Source organism: Bos taurus, chromosome 9 (assembly GCF_002263795.3).
Source record: "Bos taurus isolate L1 Dominette 01449 registration number 42190680 breed Hereford chromosome 9, ARS-UCD2.0, whole genome shotgun sequence".
Lineage (NCBI taxonomy): Eukaryota > Metazoa > Chordata > Mammalia > Artiodactyla > Bovidae > Bos > Bos taurus.
In genome coordinates, this window is record NC_037336.1 from 9,252,186 (window position 1) to 9,276,353 (window position 24,168).

Sequence of the window (24,168 nt, forward strand, 5' to 3'; positions counted from 1 at the left end):
TTAGTTTGGGCGCAATGACACCTTTACAGCGCTGTCTTGCCCTCCAAGAACAAAACATCTCTCTCCGTTTAATCAAATCTTCTTTTATGTCCCTCAGTGAACTTACGAAGTTTTTTAATGTCGATTCTGCCCAACAAAAATTGCCATTTTATTGCCCCATATATAACCATAAGTATTTTTAGCCTTGTCAGCTTTATCTAAAATACCACACTGCCTTTGGAAAAAAGGTTGAGTCATTCCACTGTTCAGAGAAATTCCAGAGGTCTTCTTATTGGCCTCATGAGGAGAAACTACAAAATCCTTAGTTCTAAACACATTCATTTTAACCCTACATCCAATGAGATGAATCTATTGAAAGCTTTTCAGAAGACATTCAAGGTCTTAGTCTTTTAATTATTGGTAATAAGTTACTTTTGAATATATGGAAGAAATGTATTGGCTAATTTTACCTGTAAGTATTATGGGGTTCTGTCTTAAAGAATAGGTTAACAGAAATGATACCATGAATGCTTATTTTCATTAGTATTATTATTTGCTTTGGTATTATGGGGAAAAAAGAGAGAGAGGAGTCTTTAGTAGGTTCCACTGACTGCAGTTCTTATTTTGTCCTTTCCCCATCTGGCCTCTAGCTTCACACCAGCTAATATCGACAACATTTAAAAGTTCCGAAAAGAAGCTTTACCAAATCCAAATCATTATCTGAGCATCAGTTTTGGCAGTGGAGGCTGAGTGGGTTTGATTCTAAGCAGTACATGTTTTTTTCAGGGAGATCGAGGGCCGGCAGGCCCCCCGGGAGCGGCAGGAATCTCGGTGAGTTCAGTTTATCTCACGTTGTTCTCACGGGTGCCAACCGCCAAAAGGGCTGGGAGCACAGGGTGACTCCTGAAACTCGCAGTTTAAGAAGCAAAATCCCCCCAAAAAGTTTTTTTTAACCCATCTGTTCCTCTCCCACCTCAAGAATGCTCCTGTCTTTATTTTCATCTTTTAAACTTTTTCCTTTGTTTTTTTCTTCCCAACTCACTTTCACGTGGGGAGGGAAAGCCATTACCTGTGCTAATGCGTCAGTACCACATAGCTGTGAGAAGCTTGTTGGGTTTCTCTATTCTTGTAATAGTTCAAGGTTTCTTAATCTTCAGAAGGCAGAGCTCTCATCCTCAGGCAATGTGCTTCAGTATCTTCGTATTAAGCTGCCATCTGCCTGAGTTTTCCCTCAGCCTGGTGTTATTAGCGGAGCTTTATTGCTGCTAATGTTTCCTCATAAACTAGCCCTTTAAGCCTCTCAATCATTTTTGTTGCTCTCTGGTGTCAAATGTTTTAAATCTCATCAAGGTCTTTTCAAATGAATAGGAAGTGCTCCAGGAAAGGTTAAAATCATTTCTCGGAGCCCTAGGGATCATTTTGATCTTCATTCATGATGCTCTAATTAAAATTTTGTGGTCAGGCTTTATGAATAAGAGCCCATTTATCCTCACCAGGTGCCCTGCAGGATGAGCCAGGGTAGGAAAGTCAGTGGAAGCCCTGTACTTCAATCGCAGGAACATGAGGAAGACAAGAAAGGGCCCTAACATCTCTGCACCACCCACTGACCTCTGCCAACACCCACTAGCACCCAGAGCCTCCCAACAATCCCCTCACTCCATCCCTCAAAAGGCCAGAAGCCACTCTGCTTCCCTCTGTTTCATTGTTGAACCTAACAACAAAAAATAAAGACCCGTCCACATGGCAAACCACTCAAGTATCCTTGCCTATGAAATCCCATGGGCAGAGGAGCCTGGTGGGCTGCAGTCCATAGGGTTGCAAAGAGTCGGGCACGACTGAGTGGCTAACACACTCCATAGAGAGGCATCCTGTATGGAGGATGACATCCCCTTCTTTAGCTGTTTTAGGTCAAGTCTAGTCTTAGTATGATTGTAAAAGTCACATGAAAATATTTTATTTAGCAAGCACTGCAGGGTTTTTATTGTTCAGTCAATAAGTCCTGTCTAACTCTGTGACCGCATGAACTGCAGCACACCAGGCTTCCCTGTCCTTCACTATCTCCTGGAGTTTGCTCAAATTCATGTTCATTGAGTCAGTGATGCCATGCAAGAGTTTCTATCCCAGAAAGCATTCTTCTTGAAAACTGGCTCACACTTAATCCCATTCCTCCCCACTCTCCCCAGCTCCCTACTGTTCCTAGCAACATATTTGCACCTGCCTTTGGGATCACCTTGGGTCCCCTTACAACCTGCATCTCTCATATTCACACCCTGTTTTTGTTTCCACATGGTATGGTGAAGTGTAATGCCCTACTGTATTCATCCAGGTGGGACTATAAATTATGTTCAACTAAGTCACTGTATTCATCCAGGTGGGACTATAAATTATGTTCAACTAAGTCTGCCATAAAAGGAAAAATACTAGCAACCACTGAAGTATTTAAAAGATCAGTGACAGACTCAAAAGACAATCCAAATGAATAATTCCAAGAATATTTTTGAAGGATGCAGCATGATTGAAACTAGAGGCTGCCCTGCCACTTGTTTGGGTAGATCCAATATATTTACCTAAAATGCAGTTTTCATATCTTGTCTTTAAGAAGATTAACTGACAATTACAAAAATGGGGGAGGGTTAAAAAAAATTGCATGCTATATATATAAAACTGGCTATAAAAAAAGTTTTAAAACTGTTACTTTATTTTTTTATAACTGGACTTTACCGTGGCTCAGAAAATGAAATAGTTCAAAGATTCTGGAAATAGCTACACACCAGTGTGAGTATACTTAGCCACTGAATTGTACACATAAAATGGTTAAAATGGTGGAGTTCAAGTTATGTATGCTGCTGCTGCTAAGTCGATTCAGTCGTGTCCGACTCTGTGCGACCCCATGGACGGCAGCCCACGGGCTCCCCCATTCCTGGGATTCTCCAGGCAAGAACACTGGAGTGGGTTGCCATTTCCTTCTCCAATGCATGAAAGTGAAAAGTGAAAGTGAAGTCGCTCAGTCATGTCTGACTCCTAGTGACCCCATGGACTGCAGCCTACCAGGCTCCTCCATCCATTGGATTTTCCAGGCAAGAGGACTGGAGTGGGGTGCCAGTGCCTTCTCCGCACGTTATATATATTTCACAACAATTTAAAAAAAACTCAAGGTGATGGTTCTGGTTGAAGCAAGGATGTTCACTTGCTTTGCACATACAGAACTCTGCTGAGAATCAAGGGCCCAGTCCCACTCTGCCTAGAAGTCTATCCCTTCCTAGTGTGTAAACAGGCCATCCAGGGCCTTCCCTTGGCTCTTCCTCTGCTCCCTCCCAGGATAGCAGGTGGGTCCCTGGGGCACTGTGCCCTCCCCAGGTCCTCTGAGATCCCTGTTGGCACTGCCTGGCCTTTGGGATCTTCATCTGGAGCTCCAGGTGCGAGTTCCCTGTGCCCCTGAGCCCATGCCAAGGCCCTTTGGAACACTGGCTTTCTCAGCTCTAACACATGCCCCAACTCAGGTCCAGGAGATTCCAGGAGCTCCTGCTGCACTTGGGAAGTGGGGGGGCCAGGATGCCATCTCAGGCCTGTGTCTGCCTTGCCTCACCACTCAGCCATCGCTGACCTGCCAAGGGGCCTTCTTGACCTCCAAAGGACCTGCCAAGAGTTCTATACAGCAAGTAGAGACAAAGCCCAGGTTTCCCTCCCTGGAAACCTGCTGGGATTTCTGTGGTCTCAGCCCCACACCAACATCCCCATCCACATGAGGTTCAAGGGGCAGGAGATGGCTCCTCAAGGACAGGATCCTCAGGCCTGGTCTGGATACTAGCCCACTGCTACCTGTGCTGGTCCATCTTCTACTCTGCTCTGTCTCAGAGGTCTCTCTGGTCCACAATGTCTCTGCCCTCAGTCCTCCAGGCCTTCTGTGCTGGGTCAGACCAGTTTTGTCCTCTCCTTTCCAACAAAAACATTTTGCAAATCAAACATGCTTCTTTTCAGGCTATCTTACTATGAATGCAAAAACCTTCTTGTGAAATTCAAAGTCTAGGACTTCTATCAGAGAAGGCAATGGCACCCCACTCCAGTACTCTTGCCTGGAAAATCCCATGGGCAGAGGAGCCTGGTAGCCTGCAGTCCATGGGGTCTCGAAGAGTCAGACGCAACTGAGCGACTTCACTTTCACTTTTCACTTTCATGCATTGGAGGAAATGGCAACCCACTCCAGTGTTCTTGCCTGGAGAATCCCAGGGACAGGGGAACCTGGTGGGCTGCTGTCTATGGGGTCGCACAGAGTCGGACACGAGTGACACGACTTTGCAGCAGCAGCAGCAGGACTTCTATGACCCTTTGTGCCCTCCTTTCCCTAAGGTAAAGAAGAGCTGCCTGTCAAACAAGAGGGGTTCCCAGAAATGAAGATACATTTGTTTAGTATTTTCAAATTTTTTTAAATTAATTTATTTTAATTGGAAGATAATTACTTTACAATATTGTGGTGGTTTTTGCCATACGTCGACATGAATCAACCATGGGTGCACATGTATCCCCCCATCCTGAACCCCTCATCCACCTCCCTCCCCACCTTATCCCTCTGGGTTGTCCTAGAGGCACCAGCTTTGAGTGTCCTGCCTATGCATTGAACTTGCACTGGCCATCTACATACCAAACATGTATGGTAACATACATGTTTCAATGCTATTCTCCCACATCATCCCACCCTGGCCTCCTCCCACAGAGTCCAAAAGTCTGTTCTTTACGTCTGTATCTCTTTTGCTGCCGTGCATATAGGATTGTCATTACCATCTTTCTAAATTCCATATATATGTGTTAATATATAGTATTGATGTTTCCCTTTCTGATTTACTTCACTGTGTATAATAGGCTCCAGTTTCACTCACCTCATTAGAACTGACTCAAATGCATTCCTTTGTATAGCTGAGTAATATTCCATTGTGTACCACATGTACCACAGCTTCCTTATCCATTTGTCTGCCAATGGACATCTAGGTTGCTTCCATGTCCTAGCTATTTTAAACAGTGCTGCAATGAACATTGGGGTACATGTATCTCTTTCAATTCTGGTTTCCTCGGTGTGTATGCCCAGCAGTGGATTGCTGAGTTGTATGGCAGTTCTATTTCCAGTTTTTTAAGGAATCTCCACACTGTTCTCCATAGTGGCTGTACCAGTTTGCATTCCCACCAACAGTGTAAGAGAGTTCCCTTTTCTCCACACCCTCTCCAGCATTTATTGTTTGTAGACTTTTTGATGGTGGCCATTCTGACCCACGTGAGATGATACCTCATTGTGGTTTTGATTTGCATTTCTCTAATAATGAGTGATGTTGAGCATCTTTTTGTGTGTTTATTATCAATCTGTATGTCTTCCTTGGAGAAATGTCTGTTTAGTTCTTTGGCCCACTTTTTGTTTGGGTTTGTTTTTCTGGTATTGGGCTGCATGAACTGCTTGTATATTTTGGAGATTAATTATTTGTCAGTTGCTTCATTTGCTATTATTTTCTCCTATTCTGAAGGCTGTCTTTTCACCTTGCTTATAGTTTCCTTCATTGTGCAAAAACTTTTAATTCAGTCCCATTTGGTTTTTTTTTTTGTTTTTATACTCTGGGAGGTGGGTCATAGAGGATCTTGCTGTGATTTATGTCAGAGAGTGTTCTGCCTATGTTTTCCTCTAAGAGTTTTATAGTTTCTGGCCTTACATTTAGATTTTCAATCCATTTTGAGTTTATTTTTGTGTATGGTGTTAGAAAGTGTTCTAGTTTCATTCTTTTATATGTGGTTGACTGGTTGACCAGTTTTCCTAGCACAACACTTGTCTTTTCTCCATTGTATATTTTTGCCTCCTTTGTCAAAGATAAGGTGTCCATGGGTGCTTGGATTTATCTCTGGACTTTCTATTTTGTTCCATTGATCTATATTTCTGTCTTTGTGCCAGTACCATACCGTCTTGATGACTGTAGCTTTGTAGTATTGCCTGAAGTCAAGAAGATTGATTCCTCTTGTTCCATTCTTCTTTCTCAATATTGTTTTGGCTATTCAAGGTTTTTTTGTGTTTGCATACAAATTGTGAAATTATTTGTTTTAGTTCTGTGAAAAATACCATTGGTAGCTTGATATAGGGATTGTGCTGAATCTACAGATTGCTTTGGGTAGTATACTCATTTTCACTATATTGATTCTTCCAGTCCACGAACATGGTATATTTCTACATTTATGGTAATGGGATCATACTTATCAATAATTACCTTAAATGTAAATGGGTTTAATATTCCAACCAAAAGACAAAGACTGCCCGAATGGATACAAAAATGAAACAGGGGTTTTGTTTTGTATCCATTACAAGAGACAATATGCTGTCTACAAGAGACCCATCTCAAACCTGGGGACACATGCAGACTGAAAATGAGGGGCTGAAAACAGATATTTCATGAAAATGGAGACAAAAAGAAAGCTGGTGTAACAATACTCATATCATATAAAATAGACTTTGAAATAAAGACCATGATAAGAGGCAAAGAAGGAAACTACATAATGATCAAGGGATCAATCCGAGAAGAAGATATAACAGTTATAAATATATTTGCACCCAACATAGAAGTACCTCAATACATAAGGCAAATGCTAAGAAGTATGAAAGGGAAAATTAACGGGAACACAAAAATAGTGGGGGACTTTAATACACCTCTCACACCTATGGATAGTTCAACCAAACAGAAAATTAGCAAGGAAACACAAACTTTAAATGATACAATGGACAAGTTAGACCTAATTAATATCTGCACTGCATTTCACCCAAAAACAATGGATTTCACCTTTTTCTCAAGTGTACAAGAACATTCTCTAGGAAAGATTACACAGAAATCCCTTACATTCCCATACACTAACAATGAAAAAACAGAAGGAGAAATTAAGGAAACAATCCCATTCACCATTGCAATGAAAAGAATAAAATACTTCAGTTCTGTTCAGTTGCTCAGTCATGTCTGACTCTTTGTGACCCCATGGACTACAGCACACCAGGCTTCCTTGTCCATCACCAACTCCTGGAGCTTACTCAAACTGGTGTCCATCGAGTTGGTGATGCCATCCAACCATGTCATCCTCTGTTGTTCCCTTTCTCCTGCTGCCTTCAATCTTTCCCAGCAGCAGGTCTTTTCCAGTGAGTCAGCTCTTCTCATCAGGTGGCCAAAGTATTGGAGTTTCAGCTTCAGCATCAGTCCTTCTAATGAATATTCAGGTCTGATTTCATTTAGGATGAACTGGTTGGATCTCCTTGCAGTCCAAGGGACTCTCAAGAGTCTTCTCCAACACCATTGTTCAAATGCATCAATTCTTCGGCGCTCAGCTTTCTTTATAGTCCAACTCTCACATCCATACATGACTACTGGAAAAACCATAGCTTTGACTAGACGGAATTTTGTTGGCAAAGCAATGTCTCTGCTTTTTAATATGCTGTCTAGGTTGGTCATAGCTTTTCTTCCAAGGAAAATTCATAAAATACTTAGGAATAAATTTACCTAAAGAAACAAAAGACCTATATATAGAAAACTATAAAACACTGATGAAAGCATTTTCATAATTCTTATCCTCCCTCCCCCCATCCCCCACCACACACCCACACATGCATTGAGGGACTGCCTTCCTATCTGCACAGTGGAGTGTGGTCCACAGACTCTGACCAGCGGGGATGGCGCATCAGTGTAGAGCCACACCTGCAGCACACGCTACACACACGGGTGTGGAAGGAAAACACGTGGCCTTATTCAGTAATTTAGCTCCTAACATTTCCTGGTAATCTGATTCCTCAGGGGAAACCCGGAGCCCCAGGCCCCCCAGGAATTCCAGGAGAACCGGTGAGTTGCCTGTTTCTGACTTAGCGGTTGTCCTTGTGTTTACCAAAAGCAGTTCTAAAGTTTTTATTGGCAACTAATGTTTGTCTGTGGACATGTCTACAGGGGGAGAGAGGCCCTGTTGGAGACATAGGTTTCCCTGGACCAGAAGGACCCTCAGGAAAGCCTGTAAGTCTTTTTCATTATTTAAAATTTGCCTCTTTAAGAAAAGTTCTCAGCACAGCCTCTTTACTTGTCACCTCAGAAAGTGAGATTTGAATACAGAGTTTCTGAGGAAGTGACAGCAGGTCTGCCAATGGCTTCTTGGGATGTGGTTCTCCCTGAGGGCCCAGCTCCCTGTGAGTATGTCTTAAATCACCATGGGAACAGTGAGGCCTTTTATTTTAAGTGTCAGGAAATTAGACTCATTATTTCTTAGGTCTAATGTTCTCAGCGGAGTGAAAAATGAAATGGCCTGTCATATCCTGAAATAAGCAGACTCGCAGATTTAACACCTGTGTGTGGAGCTACAGTAGAAAGAGGCTCTGTCTCCACGTTCCCTCCTTTATCTGTGGACTTGTTCTTACACCTTCGTTAATCACTGCCAAAAACATTACCCACTCATGTCCTAAAAGAGCTCTTGGCTACTGAGACATAATATTGATGTGACGTTGTAACAGTCATTCTGATTGATTCAGTTCAAGTCAACATATACTCAGCTCATCCCTGCTATGTGCTAAGGGTGTGCTGGGCCCTGAGGGAGGGGAGGCATAGAGGAATAAACAGGGTGCTCTTTATAGAAGTCCCTGCTCCCTCTGCTTGTTTCTGTGTCATGGACTGGGTGGGAGTGGGCTACTGTTAGGAGAGGGGGGCTGAAGGTGACCAAACAGCACAGAATTCAGGGGGCTGATCAGTCTCTGTGAAACCTCAGGGTTGGGGCATCCCCTGGCCACCATCTCCCCAGAGAAGCAACGTGAAAAAAACAGGAAGTATATGCAGTTTAAAGTCAGGGAGATCTGGGTTTGCAATATGACGCCAAGGGTTTGTGAGTCACTGAGGTCACATGACATGGTGCGATGTCCAGTGCCTGCCATGGAAGACGGTCCATTAACATTAGTCTCAATCTCTACCTCCTCTCCCCTGCCTTTTACCAACTCCCCATCCCAGCCCCTGTAAGGCACTCTCATATGCCATCACATTCCCAGGGAGTTATGCAAAAAGCAATTTATTCAGTCAGTGAATGCTTCTTGAGCACCTAGGACATGCCAGGCACTGTTGTGGGTGCCTGCAGCTCCTTGGATTTGTACTCTAGTGTAGGGATACGAACCAGAAACAAACACACATGATTCAGGTAGAAGACAGCCTAAGCAGGGTAAAGCCCTGGAGTAGCATTTCAATAGGGCAGTCAAACAGCATCCAGCATTGGAGCAAACCCTGTATGGTAGGAGAGCTCAAGCCATGGGGAAGTCAAGTAGACAGCAGAGGTGCGGACAGGGGACATTGTTTCAAGAAAAAGGAAAGGCTAGCAGAACCTTCTGTGTTGAAGGAAGGGCAGAAGGCACAAAGTCAAGAGTGAGGTGAGCTGAAGGACAGCAGGAAAGACACAGAGGGAGAGGCAGGCAGTGGCCAGACTGAGAGGAACTTCTGAGTCAGGGATGGAGTTTGGGTTTCATTTGAAGTCTGACGGAGACCCATTGGAGCATTTGTAGTGGGTAGGGAAATGACTAGACTGCATTTTCAAGTACCACTCTAACTCCTGCCTAGAGAGCCGACCATAGGGAGCAGGGTGGAAGCAGACAGACCTTGAAGAAGCATTGCCATGATGTGTCTTGAAGGCAGAGCCATCACTACTTGCTGATGGACCAGATGCAGTGTGTGAGAAAGAGACACAGCAAAGCTGTGGTTTGCAGTCTGAGCAACCTGGTCAGTGTGGTACATTTGGTGAGACAGGAAATATGGGAGATGGATGAATTTGGAAGGAAAAACCAGGAGTTCTCTGCTCTAAAATGTTCATCTTGAAGCACTAGTAGACTGCCAAGTGGAAATGTCAAGTAAGCGATGGATATATTCTTCTGGAATCAATGGAGAGGCCAGGACTGCAGAGACTGATTTGGGTCTTTCAGCCTGAGCCTGGATGAAATGAGGTCACTGTGAACTGGGAAGAGAACAGAGCCATTAGGAGAGGCTCTGGCCGAAGGACCAAGAAGGGGCAGCCAGTGAGAAGAGAAGAAGGCCAGGCAAAGGAGAGTTCCTGTATGTCGAGGGAGCCAAGTGTTTAAGAGAATGGAGAGGAAACCATATGGAAGAGTATCGAGGGAGCTTAAAATTCTCCCCTGGGTTTGGAAATGTAGGCGTCACTGGGAGAGAGAGTACAGCATGGTGGTATCGTGATAAGAATGACCTGCTTGAGAACTTTCCTGGTGGTCTAGTGGTGAAGAATCTGCCTGCCAATGCAGGAGACATGGCTTCCATCCTTGATCTGGGAAGATTCCACATGCCACAGAGCAACTAAGCCCACGCACCACATCTACTGAGCCCACGCTGTGAGCCACAACTACCTCACCCGCATGCCTCGGTCCCGTGCTCCGCAGCAGTAGAAGCCACTGCAATGAGAAGCCTGTGCACTGCTACCAGTGAACATCCACACACAGCAGCAGAGATCCATTCATAAAAGAATGAAAAGTGAAAGTCTCCCAGTCGTGTCTGACCCTTTGCAACCCCGTGGACTATACAGTCCATGGACTTCTCCAGGCCAGAATACTGGAGTGGGTAGCCTTTCCCTTCTCCAGGGGATCTTCCCAACCCAGAGATCAAACCCAAGTCTCTTGCCTTGCAGGTGGACTCTTTACCAGCTAAGCCACCAGGGAAACCCAAGAATACTGGAGTGGGTAGCCTTTCCCTTCTCCAGGGGATCTTCCCAACCCAGAAATCGACCCAGGTCTCCTGCATTGCAGGCAGCTTCTTTACCAGCTAAGCCACAAATATAAAAAAAAGAATGACTCTGTTGAAAGGGGACATTGGAAGATACAAGAGAGTGGGCTCTGAGTCAGGAGAGAAGACTCACAAGTAGAAACTGGTCTTCACAAGGAACAGGGCAGAACCTCCTTCTTAAGAGGAGCGAGGAGCAGAAGTCAGAGTTCTCATGAGCACAGGTAGGTGGGGCTGGAGGCAGAACAGTGAGTGGGTCCCTTACTGCTGTTTTCTCCATGAAGGATGCAAGTCATCACTGACCATGAGGAACGGGCTGGCAATGCTGGTAACGCTGGAGGTCTCATGAGACAGGAAAATATGTGCAGGCACTTTTGAGAAGGAGGAGCCAAGTTGAGAAATACCGAGGGGTTGCTTGGGGGCTGCTGCCACAGGTACAGGTCAGAACACCTGAGCAAGGGCCCCCTTCCTCTTCAGCCTCAGGCCAGTGCTCAGAGGCAGGCATGTGGGAGATGGACACCTGAGTTAGAAAGAAGAGTAGGGGTCTTTCGGATAAGTGAAATGAAAGGGAGAAAGGTAAATCCATTGAGGTTTTTGTAAAAATTTCTGAAACTGGGACCTTCCCCGCCCCCCACTGGTGATAAAGAACAAGTTAATAACATCTTCACAGAGAAAAGAGATGGGCTTCCCTGATGGCTCAGTGGTAAAGAACCTGCCTGCAATGCAGAAGACCCGGGTTTGATCCCTGGGTTGGGAAGATCCCCTGAAGGAGGGCATGACAACCCACTCCAGTGTTCTTGCCTGGAGAATCCCATGGACAGAGGAGCCTGGCGGGCTACAGTCCATAGGGTCACACACAGTTGGCCACGACTGAAGCAACGAAGCAGCAGTAGCAGAGAAAAGAGAACACATATGACAGTCACTAATGAATTATAAAAGACAAAAAATTATCTATAAGTTTGTTCATTTTCTTGTATTGTTACCAAAACATGAATTACACTTTTACAGCAGGTTTATCTTCTCTTATTCAAATGACATGGTTGTTTTTTTCACATCCTCTCCTTAACCAGCTTTATCTTTTGCTTGTGTTTCTGGATGGCATAATTCCTTAGAACTTGATGCTTCTGGCAACATGGTCCTAGTTAAAGTGCTCTTAAAGTGCTCTAGGTAATTCCCAGGATGTTCAGGGAGGTTGGGGGACTGGGCTGGGTTCCCAACCCAGTGTGATTACAGCAGTGAAAACACCTCTTGTCGGAAGAGCCATCCTTGTAGACTCTGTCCCAGCCCAGCGAAAGTCTCCCAGGCTTTGCAGAGGAGGGAGTCCATGTGCCTGCCTGCTGCCTAGAAATCACTTCCTCACCTTGGTCTCCCTCTTCAAATCAAATCTCAGAGACAAACCTGCTGTGGGGCTCTCAGCATCTGATGTGACCCTGAGTGCTTTCCCTCCTTATACCTACCAGCTGGGGCTTCTCCTGGGCTCACGAATCTTCAAGCAGGACGAAGCTTTATTATCAACTATGAAACTGCCTTGTAGAGTTTGAGAAGCTTCCAGTTTAATAAGAAGAAACCAGTATTTAATACTCTCAGAAAGCACAATTACATGTTTCTCACTGTCCTTTCCTATTTTCCAACTGAAAAATAGCAGTTGTCTCTGGCTGACAGTTTATTTCATAGCAGGATCAGGCTCTAGCCATGTTATGAAATTTCTCAAGCAGCAACAGAGGCCATTTACTGAGAATGACTGTCTTTGGTAGGAAAATTGTTGAAAGTGAACAATGAATATCGTATACTGGCCACCCAGCACCATGGGAAGCCTTCTTATTTCTCAGAATGGACCTAATGGAATAAGTGAGGAGAACAACCCTGGTGACTGTTTATAGTGAGCTAGGCCTTTTCTGTTATTTCCCTAAATCCCTAGTTGTAAGGCCATTATTTATCCCTGCTTTGTGAGTGGATAAGCTGATGCTATTACGGTTAAGTAAATTGCCTGAAGTAAATGGAACTTGTAAGTTATAGAGTCAGAATTTAAACTTGAGGCTAATTCTGTTGATTTTGTTTTCTATTTCACCACACTGCCTCACCAAAATCTCAGTGGAGATATGATACAGTCCTTGAAACTTTACCCTTTTGTTGCATTTAATTATTCCTGTTAATGCAGAATCAGAAATACTGACCATTATTTGTCTTTACAGGGAATAAATGGGAAAGATGGATTACCAGGTGTTCAGGTATGGAACATGTCATTGGAAATAAATGTTCTAATACAAAACTACATCCAGATCACCTGCCAGAATTCCTGGTGGAGTAGATTGATGAGGAATCTTGGCATGCAGTGATTTTTAGTGCTGACATTTGTTTTTCAGGGCATCATGGGTAAGCCTGGAGAGAGAGGCCCCAAAGGAGAACGGGTATGTACGCTCCTACTATGACTGTTAAGTCTGTCTCCACAATTGCCCCATCATTCAAATTATATTTTTAGACCCACTAGAAATCTCTTGATATGAAAAGCCTTAGGGTGTACAGGAACCAAGATCTCTGCCAGGCATAAAACAGGGCCATTCAAGGAGCCAGCAGTAGGCAATACGGCAGATACACCTACCTGCTTGGCCTTTATTCCCAACTATGTCTGGTTTGTGATCCCAGTTTGGAAAGCTCCTATGAGCCTCCTGTGTCAGACACATGACCCACTGTAACCATCACCCATGTGCTTTTCGCCTAGAGTAGGGTTTCTCCACCTCAGCATTGTTGATGTTTGGGAGCAATAATTCTTTGTCGTAGGTGCCCGTCCCGCGCTTTGTTAAGATGTTTAGCAGCATGCCTGGCCTCCACCCACTAGACGCTGTACCATCAGCCTCACCGTGCATTTTCACATGCCTCCCAGGGAACAGAGGTGTCGTTGAGACCACCCCCTCCCCCAGTCTGGGGGAGTAATACTTGGTTGAGCAAGGGGCTGGGGTCGGAGGTAGAGAAAGACATATAGAGCTACTAGTAATGCCAGTTCTGGTGTGTGCGTTTAGTGTCGTTGTTTTGGTTGTTGATATCAGTATTGCAACTTCCCATTATTTTCTCTAAGAAACCTTAATGTTTTCTACTAGAATTGGATTTATTACTCAGCCACAGGTTCCTTGAGCATTGTTATTTAGGGGTTCTAGTGAGGGCTTGTGTGCATGTGTGTTGGGGGTGGGGCACGTTCTTACGTACTGGTGTCTGTTTTACTTATCATTACACAAATAATCTGGCTTCCCTGGTGACTCAGTGGTAAATAATCTGCCTGCAATGTAGGAGACCTGGGTTTGATCCCTGGGTTGGGAAGACCCCTTGCAGAAGGAAATGGCAACTCACTCCAGTATTCTTGCCTGGGAAATCCCATGGACAGAGGAGCCTGGCAGGTCACATGGGGTCACAAGGGTTCCATGGGGTCGCAAAGAGTCAGACATGACTTGATTGTTGAACCACCACCAGCACCACACAAATAATCCATGATAACTGAAGGAAATACTAAAATAGAGAAACCATAAAGAAAAAAGAAGAAAGTCTACCTTATGTCACTATACAGAGATAAGCACTGTTGATATTTTGGACCTATTTCCATCTCACTGTTATACATAAGGTAGTATACACATTTGCTTAATGCATCGATGCAGGTGAGCATATACTTTAAAAAAAAAATGGGTTCATACTGTTTGGTAAATGACTTTTTTCACCTAACATATGATGACCATCTTTCCATGTCAGTAAACCTAGATCCACATGGACCTTTTAGTGGCTCTATGTTATTCCAGTATTTGGATATACCTTTTCCAAGGTATTTAGACAATACCTGGCCCCTTTTCCTGGGATATTTAGGTTCTTTCTAGTTTTCATAATAAACTTACTATAATGTACCTAAAGTATAAATAATTTTAATTGTGTTTATTTTGCACATACTCAAGGTGTGCTAGTAGTTCTTCTGTTTCTTTTTTTTTTTTTTGTCTTAATCATCTCAGATATTTTTCCAAATGTGACCCAGGTTGACATACATGTAGGAGACATATTTTTATAACTAAGGCAGTAGAATTTAAATTAGGTCCAAATGATTTTCTTCTTTGTACATGGCTTCTTTCTATATCTCTTCATTTAGGATCAGATAGATCTCAGTAACTATTCATTCACTTCATTATTTTTTTAAATCAGGAAAAATAGAGTTTGGACTTTTGCAGAAGAATCACAAATAGAAGAATAACACAGTCAAATACGGGGCAGGTCAATGCACCGATCTCTCATATTCAGTGTGATCATCACCTCCTGGAGCTGTGGAACCAATATTTGAAATATGGAAACTGAAATATCTGCCAACATACATACATAGTCATTCATTTATATTCCATCTCTCTCTCTCTCTCCCTCTCCCTCTTTCATACTCTCATACACAAACTTATATGGTAGTAAACGCCTTGCAAGAAAAAGTCAGCATTAAAGAAGCTTCTCAGATTCAAGCACATCTAATTTGTTATGGCATCTCATTCAATGAATTTTTTTATAGTTCATCTACATTATTGAATAAATGATCTCAGTAATGACCTTCCACCCCAGTCACCTGCTTTGAACATTCCCAAAGGCTGTTTTTTCTCATCTTCCTCAGTCATGTCCTTTTAGGACATAGAATGCACTCGCACATGTACACACACACACACACAATCACACACACACACACACGGGTAAAACATGAGTGCAGAAACCAACCCACAGAAACTAACAAAGACCAAACATACAGGAGAAAGCATAAAAAGAATAAAGTACCCGATTTAGGAGAGATTTTGAGCATCCTGAAGCTTTTCCAAATGGACGCTTTCAGTGATGAAATCTTCTTAGCCATCTTCCTCTGTTATCGCAAAGGAGACCCAGGCCTGAAGTGGCAGCGCCACTCTGGACTTTCAGAAATGTCATCACTCTGGACTGACGACCGGGTGCGAGTAAGCTCATCACTGACTTTGAACTAGTGCTTTCTGAGTGCCAGTGCCGCTCTAGGCACTCCAGGGAGTTAACTCACTTCTCAGCATCATCTATTCAGTGGACACTGCTAATAGCCCCCCTTTAGGGAGAGGAAGCAAGCAGGGTGCAAGGAGTTTAATCCACTTACCGAAGGCTCCACAGCTAACACATGCCAGTATGAATCCAGAGCCTTTGCTAACATGGTTCTAGAAGAGATCATTCTAATTCATTTTTTCCCTTAACAGGGTGATCAGGGAATCCCAGGAGACCGAGGCCCACAAGGTGAACAAGGAAAACCAGGCCTTCAAGGGATCAAGGGAGCCATTGGCCCTGTGGGGCCCCCAGGAAACAAGGGCTCCCCAGGATCCCCTGGGCACCAGGGCCCTCCAGGCCTCCCCGGCCTCCCTGGCTCCCCGGTAAGTGGGCAGAGAGCTCCTGGAGCTCCTGGCTGGGACTGCAAGTCATAAACCTTTCCAGATAAAGTGAACCTAAGCTGGCCTCTACAAGCGCAGCAATCATGTTATTTATTTCAAGTGATGTGCCAGGTCCCATGCTGAGTACTCACTGAACATTCCCTCCTTAGATCCTCACAACTAACCTGAGAGGACAGGTGACCTCTCCTTCCACGTTCACAAATGCAGAAGCCGAACTTTGACCTGTCCAGGGTCACAGTGATCTAGAGGTCAGACAGACCCAGCTCTGATGGACTCCAGGGCCTTGCCCTCAAATACAATCGATGATGTCCCCTTACACTACACAGAAAACACACATCTATTTATGTTAAAACTCCATTTTGTTGACTGTCAGAATCTGCCCTGAGTGGTGCTTTGAAGTGGAAACCCATTGGCCTAAGAGAGTATCTGGCTAAGGAGGCCCGTGTCTTTATAAGCATCCTCAGGAGGTGGTGGGCAGCCATCCTGCAGAGGGACTGAATCAGAATATGTCCTTGTCAGGAAGAAAGGGGGGCGGTCCTAGTGTGAGGCCAGAGAATGAAGGACATGCTGTCCCCTGATAAACAGCTAAGTCCAGAGTTTGGGCTGAACTGGGCATTCCCACCATACTCTGGTTCACCCACTCTTGCTACGCTCTGCTTGAATCAAGCCTGTGCAATGAACTCTCAGTGCTGTGCCAATATGTGGTATTAGATGCATTCATTCCAACAGTGAAAATAAAATATTCTGAAATTAGAACTGTTCTGTTCCACAGAAGCTATCACTCTGTGTGAACCCATCATATTGTCTTTAAAGCCACACATGTATCCCTGGATAGTAACCACCAAATACAAAGAAGAGGAACAACATACTTTGAACCCTTAACCACTGTGCAAAATGATAGCTCCCTTTTAAAACTATCAAGGTACTGAAATAAAACATTACTATTATAAATGTTAAATGCTATTATAAATGTTAGGTTCTTGGTCAGTCATGTAGATTTATTTGTAAAGGGGTTAAAAATCAAGTGGCATCATCTACCTACTTCCCTTTACCAGACTCCACAGCATTTTCTATCAAGAAAATTTCAGACTTCCAGATATCCATCAGTTAAGGGTCCACCTGCCAAAGCAGGAAACACTGGTTTAATCCCTGATCCGGGAAGATCCCACATGCCACGAAGCAACAGAACCCATGCCCCACAACTTGTGACCGTGTGCCACAGCTGCCGAAGCCTGTCTACCCTAGGGCTCGTGCTCTGCACCAAAAGAAGCTACCAGTGAGAAGCCCGAGCACCACAACTCGAGAGCAGTCCCCAGCTGACACAAATAGAGAAAGGCCACGCAAAGCCGTAAAGACCCAGTGTGGCCAAAAATAAATAAGTAAAAATGTTAAAAAGAAAAGAAAATTGCTTAATACAGGTTTGCCTGCAGTGTGTAAATTGCAAAATAAACTTGACCATGAAGTGGGTAAAACTTAGTAAGCTTTAGCTCATGAATGAAACATGTTAAAGAATCAGCCCAGTTAGAGTGCTCATCCTTTGAAGACACATAATAGAATTGGTTAGATATTGACTTTAGCAGTATCCAGGGATTATTACAAAGGACAAAACTATTTTGCTAGATCAATGGATCTCTATAGATGTTTCCAGCATGCATGCCAACCTACTACTTCTGTTCTTTATTCATTTGTGCTAGGTTCTGTATTAACAGACTTTTTCTTCCTCTTCTTTAGGCTGATGTGGTTTCATTTGAAGAAATAAAGAAGTATATTAATCAAGAAGTTCTGAGGATTTTTGAAGGTGAGATTTGCGGAGTACCCATTTCTGCATTGTCCCCGCTTCCTCCTCCCCCTCTGCTGTTGACAGTCTCTCCAGCAACGTTTGTCCAAAGATGCTGTGCACCATCCGCCTTAAGAGGTGGCCTGTCCTAGGATGGGGCAGCTCAGATAGGAGCTTCTTACTCACATGGGGCTAAGTTTGCCTCCCTGTAGGTTCTCTCCTTATTCCTGGTCTGTAGCCACCACAAGGACAGAACCTTCTCTTCACACGACAGCCCCCTGAGTGAGCACCCACAGCACCCCTCCTTAATCTTCTCCTCCATGGAGCAAACATGTCCAGTTCCCCCATGCCATCACCCTGGAGGAACGGCCCTCATTCCCCAGGAGTATTGTGACCAGGCAGAGGACAGTGTCTATGGATCTAGACCAGGCTCAGTGAACCATAGCCACCAGCCCTGTTTACCTGCCTCTCGCTGCTGTTACAGCCACAAGCTAAGAAGCGCTTTTACCTTTTTGGCAGGTGGAAGGATGTGTTTGCTTTCATGCTAAGTCGCTTCAGTCATGTCCGAGTCTTTGCGACCCTATAGACTGTAGCCTGCCAGGCTCCTCTCTCCATGGGATTTCCCAGGAGTGGGTTGCCATTATCTCCTGCAGCGATCTTCCCAACCCAGGGATCAAACCTTTGTCTCTTTTGTCTCCTGCGTTGGCAGGCGGGTTCTTTACCATTAGTGCCACCTGGGAAGCCCGTGGAAGGAGGATACATTTCTAAATGTTTTTTTAAATCAAAATAATATTTCATGACATGCGAAATGATCAGAAATTCAAATCTGTGTCCATAAATAGTGTCATAGGAGTGCAGTCACACTCCTTTCTTTATGTATTTTCTCTGCTCGCTTTCATGCTGGACAGCAGGGTTAAGTATATGACAAGGACTGTGTAGCCTGCCAAGCCTCAAATATTTACTTTGTGACCCTTCTCCAAGAAAGCTTTCTGACCCCTGGTTTAGACACTTCAATAATGCAGCCTAAGATAGTGTTCCTTAAAAAAAAAAAAGTATCTGTATCACACTGTTGGTTCATTTTGACTTTTAAGTGAGCTAACAAGCCTCCATCCACCTTATAGAAACTTTAAAAAAATTGAATGTTTCTCATGCTTTGTGTTCATTTTTTAAATGTGTGTGATTTTTGCCTATTTTTACTCAACTTCAAGTGATTCTCGTGTATACGTTGTTCCAACCTGAAAATATCTTTTGGAATCTTGTCTTGTTGTAGGGCATTTGCCTGACTCTCATAACTTTGTGTCATCTCTAAATTTCATAGGCATGTCACAATTTTTGTTAGAAATGTTGAGTTAAAAGGATTAGGTCTGAACACCATTGAGTTCCTCCTGTCCATTCATAAAGCATCAATTTAATCTATTTTAGCAAGCTCTGAATCCAAATAGTTGTCTTAAAATCTAATCCATATTTCTTTATTTACAAAGATATTACATAATTTTGTCAAATGATTTGCAAAAATCAAGATCATTCCCCTCAACTATGAGCTTAATAAGGTGGGAATTGTCTTTAGAAAATAAATCCTCATCAGTTCATGATTCCTGCTTCTTTTGCACAGCATCCTTTCTTTGCTAAGCTAAACATGCATTGTTGACTTTTCCAGCAAGTAAGATTACAAGATACCCCAAGTTCATCTTAAGGCTTTCACTGCCAGCATGGAGTTACTCTCTCCAGGAAGCCTGATTATTTTAAGCAGAAATTAGTAAGACAGAACAAAATGTCAGCACTTCAGTAAACATCATCGTATTTCACATGAGCACTAGAGAGAGAGCAGAGTAGCCCAGGGACTTAGGTCGCTTCAGTGACAAAATAGAAAAAAAAAAAAAACAGTTTTTTCAATGGTCATGAATTCATGCTGCTGATTACAACTTAGAGGGTTTCCTCAGTGCCAGTCATCCTTGGCCATCTGCTCATACAAAAGCATGGGTTCTAGAAAAAACTGATGGACTATTAGGAGTGGATGATGGGATTGCCAACCATGAGCTTTATTGAAGGTAGTCTAGTTGGTGTTTTTTTTTTTTAATTGAAGGACCCTCAACTTCAGTGTCATGCAGTCTCGTTCTGATCACATTCCCCAGAAGAAACACTTGCATTACCTGCCTGGCTGCTACCATCTGGGGAGCAGGGTAGGAGGCTCCTGCTGGGGCCTCAGCTCCAAGCATTGCAGCTTCCATCTCTTCTCCTTGTTCTCAGTCTGGAAGCCTGGGTCTCAACACAGTCTGCGGTCTTCCGTGCAGAGATGGTCTGTTTATGCTCTTCAGATAATAAACCTTCAGGCTGGAATTGGGAAGGGGCAGTGAGCCAGCTGCACAAGCAGAGAAAGGGATTTTAAGACCATTTCCTAAACAGGCTTCCAACCAGTCTCCCTCATTTCAGTTCCCCTCCTTCACTCTCACTTCCACATGTAACTCATGCAGTCAATTCTGAATATTTTAAAGATTTTATGGTTTGACACAGGCTGTCCCTCAGCTTCCAGTGTAAAGATTTGGTTTTTGTGAGTCTGCGAAGTTATCCACACTCCACCATCTGAGAGCTTCCAGAGTTTAACGTCATCTCCTTTCATAATATTTTTCTCCTATTCTCATGCTTTTATGCCTTTAAAAATAATTTACTATTGTTTTTGTAGGGATATAAGAAAGAGTTAAAGCAGACACATGTGTTCAATCTACCGTCTTTACTCATAATAACATTTCAAAGCAACAAAGGGAACAAAGGATTAGATGGAGCCAGAGTTAGATGTAGCAGTAGCAACCCTCGAGTCATGATGAGCCCCTGAGCGAACACGAAGCCACCAAATGACGCTGCTGAAGTAACAGTTAATATGAAACTGGAACATCATTCTTAGGATATGAAAGGAAATTGCTCTTCTGATATTTTTGTTCATTAGGAGATAACTGTATATAATTTTGGTTTCCACATTTAAGAGATATATGGAAAGCCCCAGAATAGTAGAACCAAAAAGTGATTTACGGAACAGATTGCCAAGCCCATGAGTAAAAGTTACTTAACCTGAAGGCCAAGACATAACAATGTTATCAAATTGATGACTGATTTCCCAAGGGAAATCACTCAGTAACTAGTCTCTGTTTCCATAATGGAGTAACAAAAGAAAATAAGTTGAAGTTCTATCAAGAAAATGGGCAATTAAACATTTGAATGGGCTTTAGGAGAAAAAGATGAATCTCTCTTTGAAAATGTTTACAAATTCTATCTGTGAAATAGAAAGTAGACCATGGGTTAGATGATGTCTGAATGTCCCTTCCACCTCTGTCTGATGTACTTTATCACCACATTAATATTCATGTCTGCTTGATTTTAACGAGTCCTTTCTCCAAGGAAGGCCCGCCCCAGTCTCATCTGTTAGAATGACTGCTGTGACTGCTGTGGGTTTGCCTTGGCAGATGGGCTCTGTGTGTCTGCATTATGCAAGCTCCTATCCAGACTCTTTAGTTTCCTGCCTCATTAGAAAGTGTAGCCAAAAACAGTTTATTGACCAAAGATCCGTGAAAACAGAGGAAAAACAATTAAGATTACAGGTCTTTTTAATTTATTTACTGGCTCAGAAATGTATTATTTAAAATTATAGAGCATTAGAGTATGGTTCAGAGGAAGTAATTACTCTTATGTTAAATGACTGTTACTGAGTGTATCTTAAAGCTAGATAATTTACAGCTAGAAGTAATTATTTTAAAAAATATTGTTGCCCTGTAAATAAATTATTCAGTACCATTTTTCTAGATTCCGTATATATGTGTTAGAACACAACAGTGGAGAAGCAGACATAGAGAATATACTTATGGACATGGGGAGAGGGGAGGAGAGAGTGAGATGTATGGAAAGAGTCAACATGGAAACTTATATTATCATATGTAAAATAGATAGCCAACAGGAATTTGCTATATGGCTCAGGAAACTCAAACAGGGGCTCTATATCAACCTAGCGGGGTGGGATGGAGCGGGAGAGGGGAGGGAGGTTCAAAAGGGAGGGAATATATGTATACCTATGGCTGATTCATGTTGAGGTTTGACAGAAAACAGCAAAATTCTGTAAAGCAATTATCCTTCAATAAAAAAAAATTATAAATTAAAAAAAAATACATCAGGATGGGGTGGGGATGGAGTTGGGAGGGGTGTTCAGGATGGGGGGGGACATATCACTCGTGGCTGATTCATGTCGATGTATGGCAAAAGCCACCACAATCTTGTAAAGTAATTAGCCTCCAATTAAAATCAATTAATTAAAAAAAATTTTTAAAAACTGTATTGCTGAAAATATTTAAAAGCACCAAAAACAAAGTACTTGAAAATTCAATTCATACGTTAAAGAGGAAAAAGTAGTGATAGGAATATTTTGTTTAGACACTGAAGGCATTCAAAAAGGTATGTCTCAAATTAAGAAAAATTGTACTGAAGTATATATCTATCTTTTAAGTGCAAAACAATAACTAATAAGCAAAGTTTCAAGCTGTAAACATTGAATTTCATATTTTTATAAAGTACTCAGTTTACAATTAATGTAAATATATTCTATCTATATTCAATGGGATGATTTGCAAAACTATATATATATTAATTGCATTTGTTTTATATACTGTTACTCAAACAGATGTATGCACACCAACCAAACATGCCCCAGATAGAAAGGTAATGAAAAGCGTTACTGGAAAGTCAGGGACTTAGTGTCACTTTTGGAGACGAGCTATCAGTCCTCATTGGTCCCCATCGTCACAGTCGGTAACTCTTCACTGGAGATTCTGGTCCCGTGGACACTGTCCTGTTTCCATTCTGGCTTCTTCTTGATTTCAGAATGGGAGTGTAGGGTAATTACTCTTTTGATAAGTATAGCTAATACTCCACGTTTCTTGGGGCTTTTTCTTTAATAATTCTATTTGAAAATAATTTTGCTTTATTTCCTAAACCGTGTATGGACCTACATTTTTCAAACAAAAGTTTTTATTGAAAGCCCATTGAAAAATAGGTTACTCTCAAGAGTAGCTTGCTCTTTATCAAAAATTTATAAAACAGACATATCTGTTTAAGTGAAAAGTATCTTTCAAGTTCAAATGAATCTACACTGAGTGAAAAGTCTGGAGAAAAGTCTGGAAAAGTCTAGAGAAAAGTCTGGAGGTACCTCTTTACAGGTCTCTATCATTTGGCCCTAGTTTTTCCCAGCTGGCAGCTATGGATTCTAATGTGTTACAGTCATTTTGTCCTTACTTGCAAAATTAACACTAATGTAATCAGTAAAACACTTTTCTGGAGTTTTTCACATGAAAGATTCATTTCTTAATACTTATTAGCTGTATCTTCAAAAAACTGTGGTTAGTTTCACAAATGAAATCATTTGAATTTGCTTTTTAAAGAAAATACATGAAGAGAATACTGTTTCTTTTTGCCATAGCAAGGACATGCCCTCCTCCAGTCTTCTGTTTTAAATCTAGTTGTGTACATATTAGATTTGTTAAATATGAGCTTTGTAAGTGAGTTAGTCGTTCAGTCACGTCTGACTCTGAGACGCTATGGACTATAGCCTGGCAGGCTCCTCTGTCCATGGATTTCTCCTCGCAAGAATACTGGAGTGGGTAGCTGTTCCCTTCTCCAGGGGATCTTCCCAATGACATAGTGGTAAAATATTGAATATGCTTCTGAGGTGAAATTTAAACAATGGTCTATGTGATATTAATAACCAAGAATTCTCTAATAATAAGTATAACTGTGACTTGATTATTAGAAAAATAATTCGGAGAATAATTATATGACAGATTTCTAGTCATAAAATAAAGCTTATCAGCAGATAATCATTATAGTGCATGGGACTTATAAAAACATGGATAATAGTTGTTACTGAAATGATCATCTCTCTCAAGCTGTCTCCATGATCCCACAACAAGAGCACTGAATACAGAAAATGTTAGGCCCTGTTTATGGAGAATGTTTAATTTAGTTAATAATATGACTTGTTTAGGAATTTTAGAGTGAAAATTCTTATTTATATTTTCTTTTTTTTTTTTCTAATTTTATTTTATTTTTAAACTTTACATAATTGTATTAGTTTTGCCAAATATCAAAATGAATCCGCCACAGGTATACATGTGTTCCCCATCCCGAACCCTCCTCCCTCCTCCCTCCCCATACCATCCCTCTGGGCCGTCCCAGTGCACCAGCCCCAAGCATCCAGCATAGTGCATCGAACCTGGACTGGCAA

The 24,168-nt window shown here is 42.5% G+C and overlaps 1 protein-coding gene across 1 annotated transcript in view; it reads left to right on the top strand.

Annotated features, from left to right (window-relative positions):
• COL19A1 (collagen type XIX alpha 1 chain) overlaps positions 1-24,168 on the top strand; it is a 431,873-nt gene that overhangs the window by 386,057 nt on the left and 21,648 nt on the right. The window contains exons 41-47 of the mRNA XM_015472743.3: positions 766-810; positions 7,779-7,823; positions 7,926-7,988; positions 12,920-12,955; positions 13,091-13,135; positions 15,944-16,114; positions 17,864-17,930. Coding sequence (XP_015328229.2) covers positions 766-810; positions 7,779-7,823; positions 7,926-7,988; positions 12,920-12,955; positions 13,091-13,135; positions 15,944-16,114; positions 17,864-17,930 — 472 coding nt within the window. The remainder of the gene's footprint in view (positions 1-765; positions 811-7,778; positions 7,824-7,925; positions 7,989-12,919; positions 12,956-13,090; positions 13,136-15,943; positions 16,115-17,863; positions 17,931-24,168) is intronic.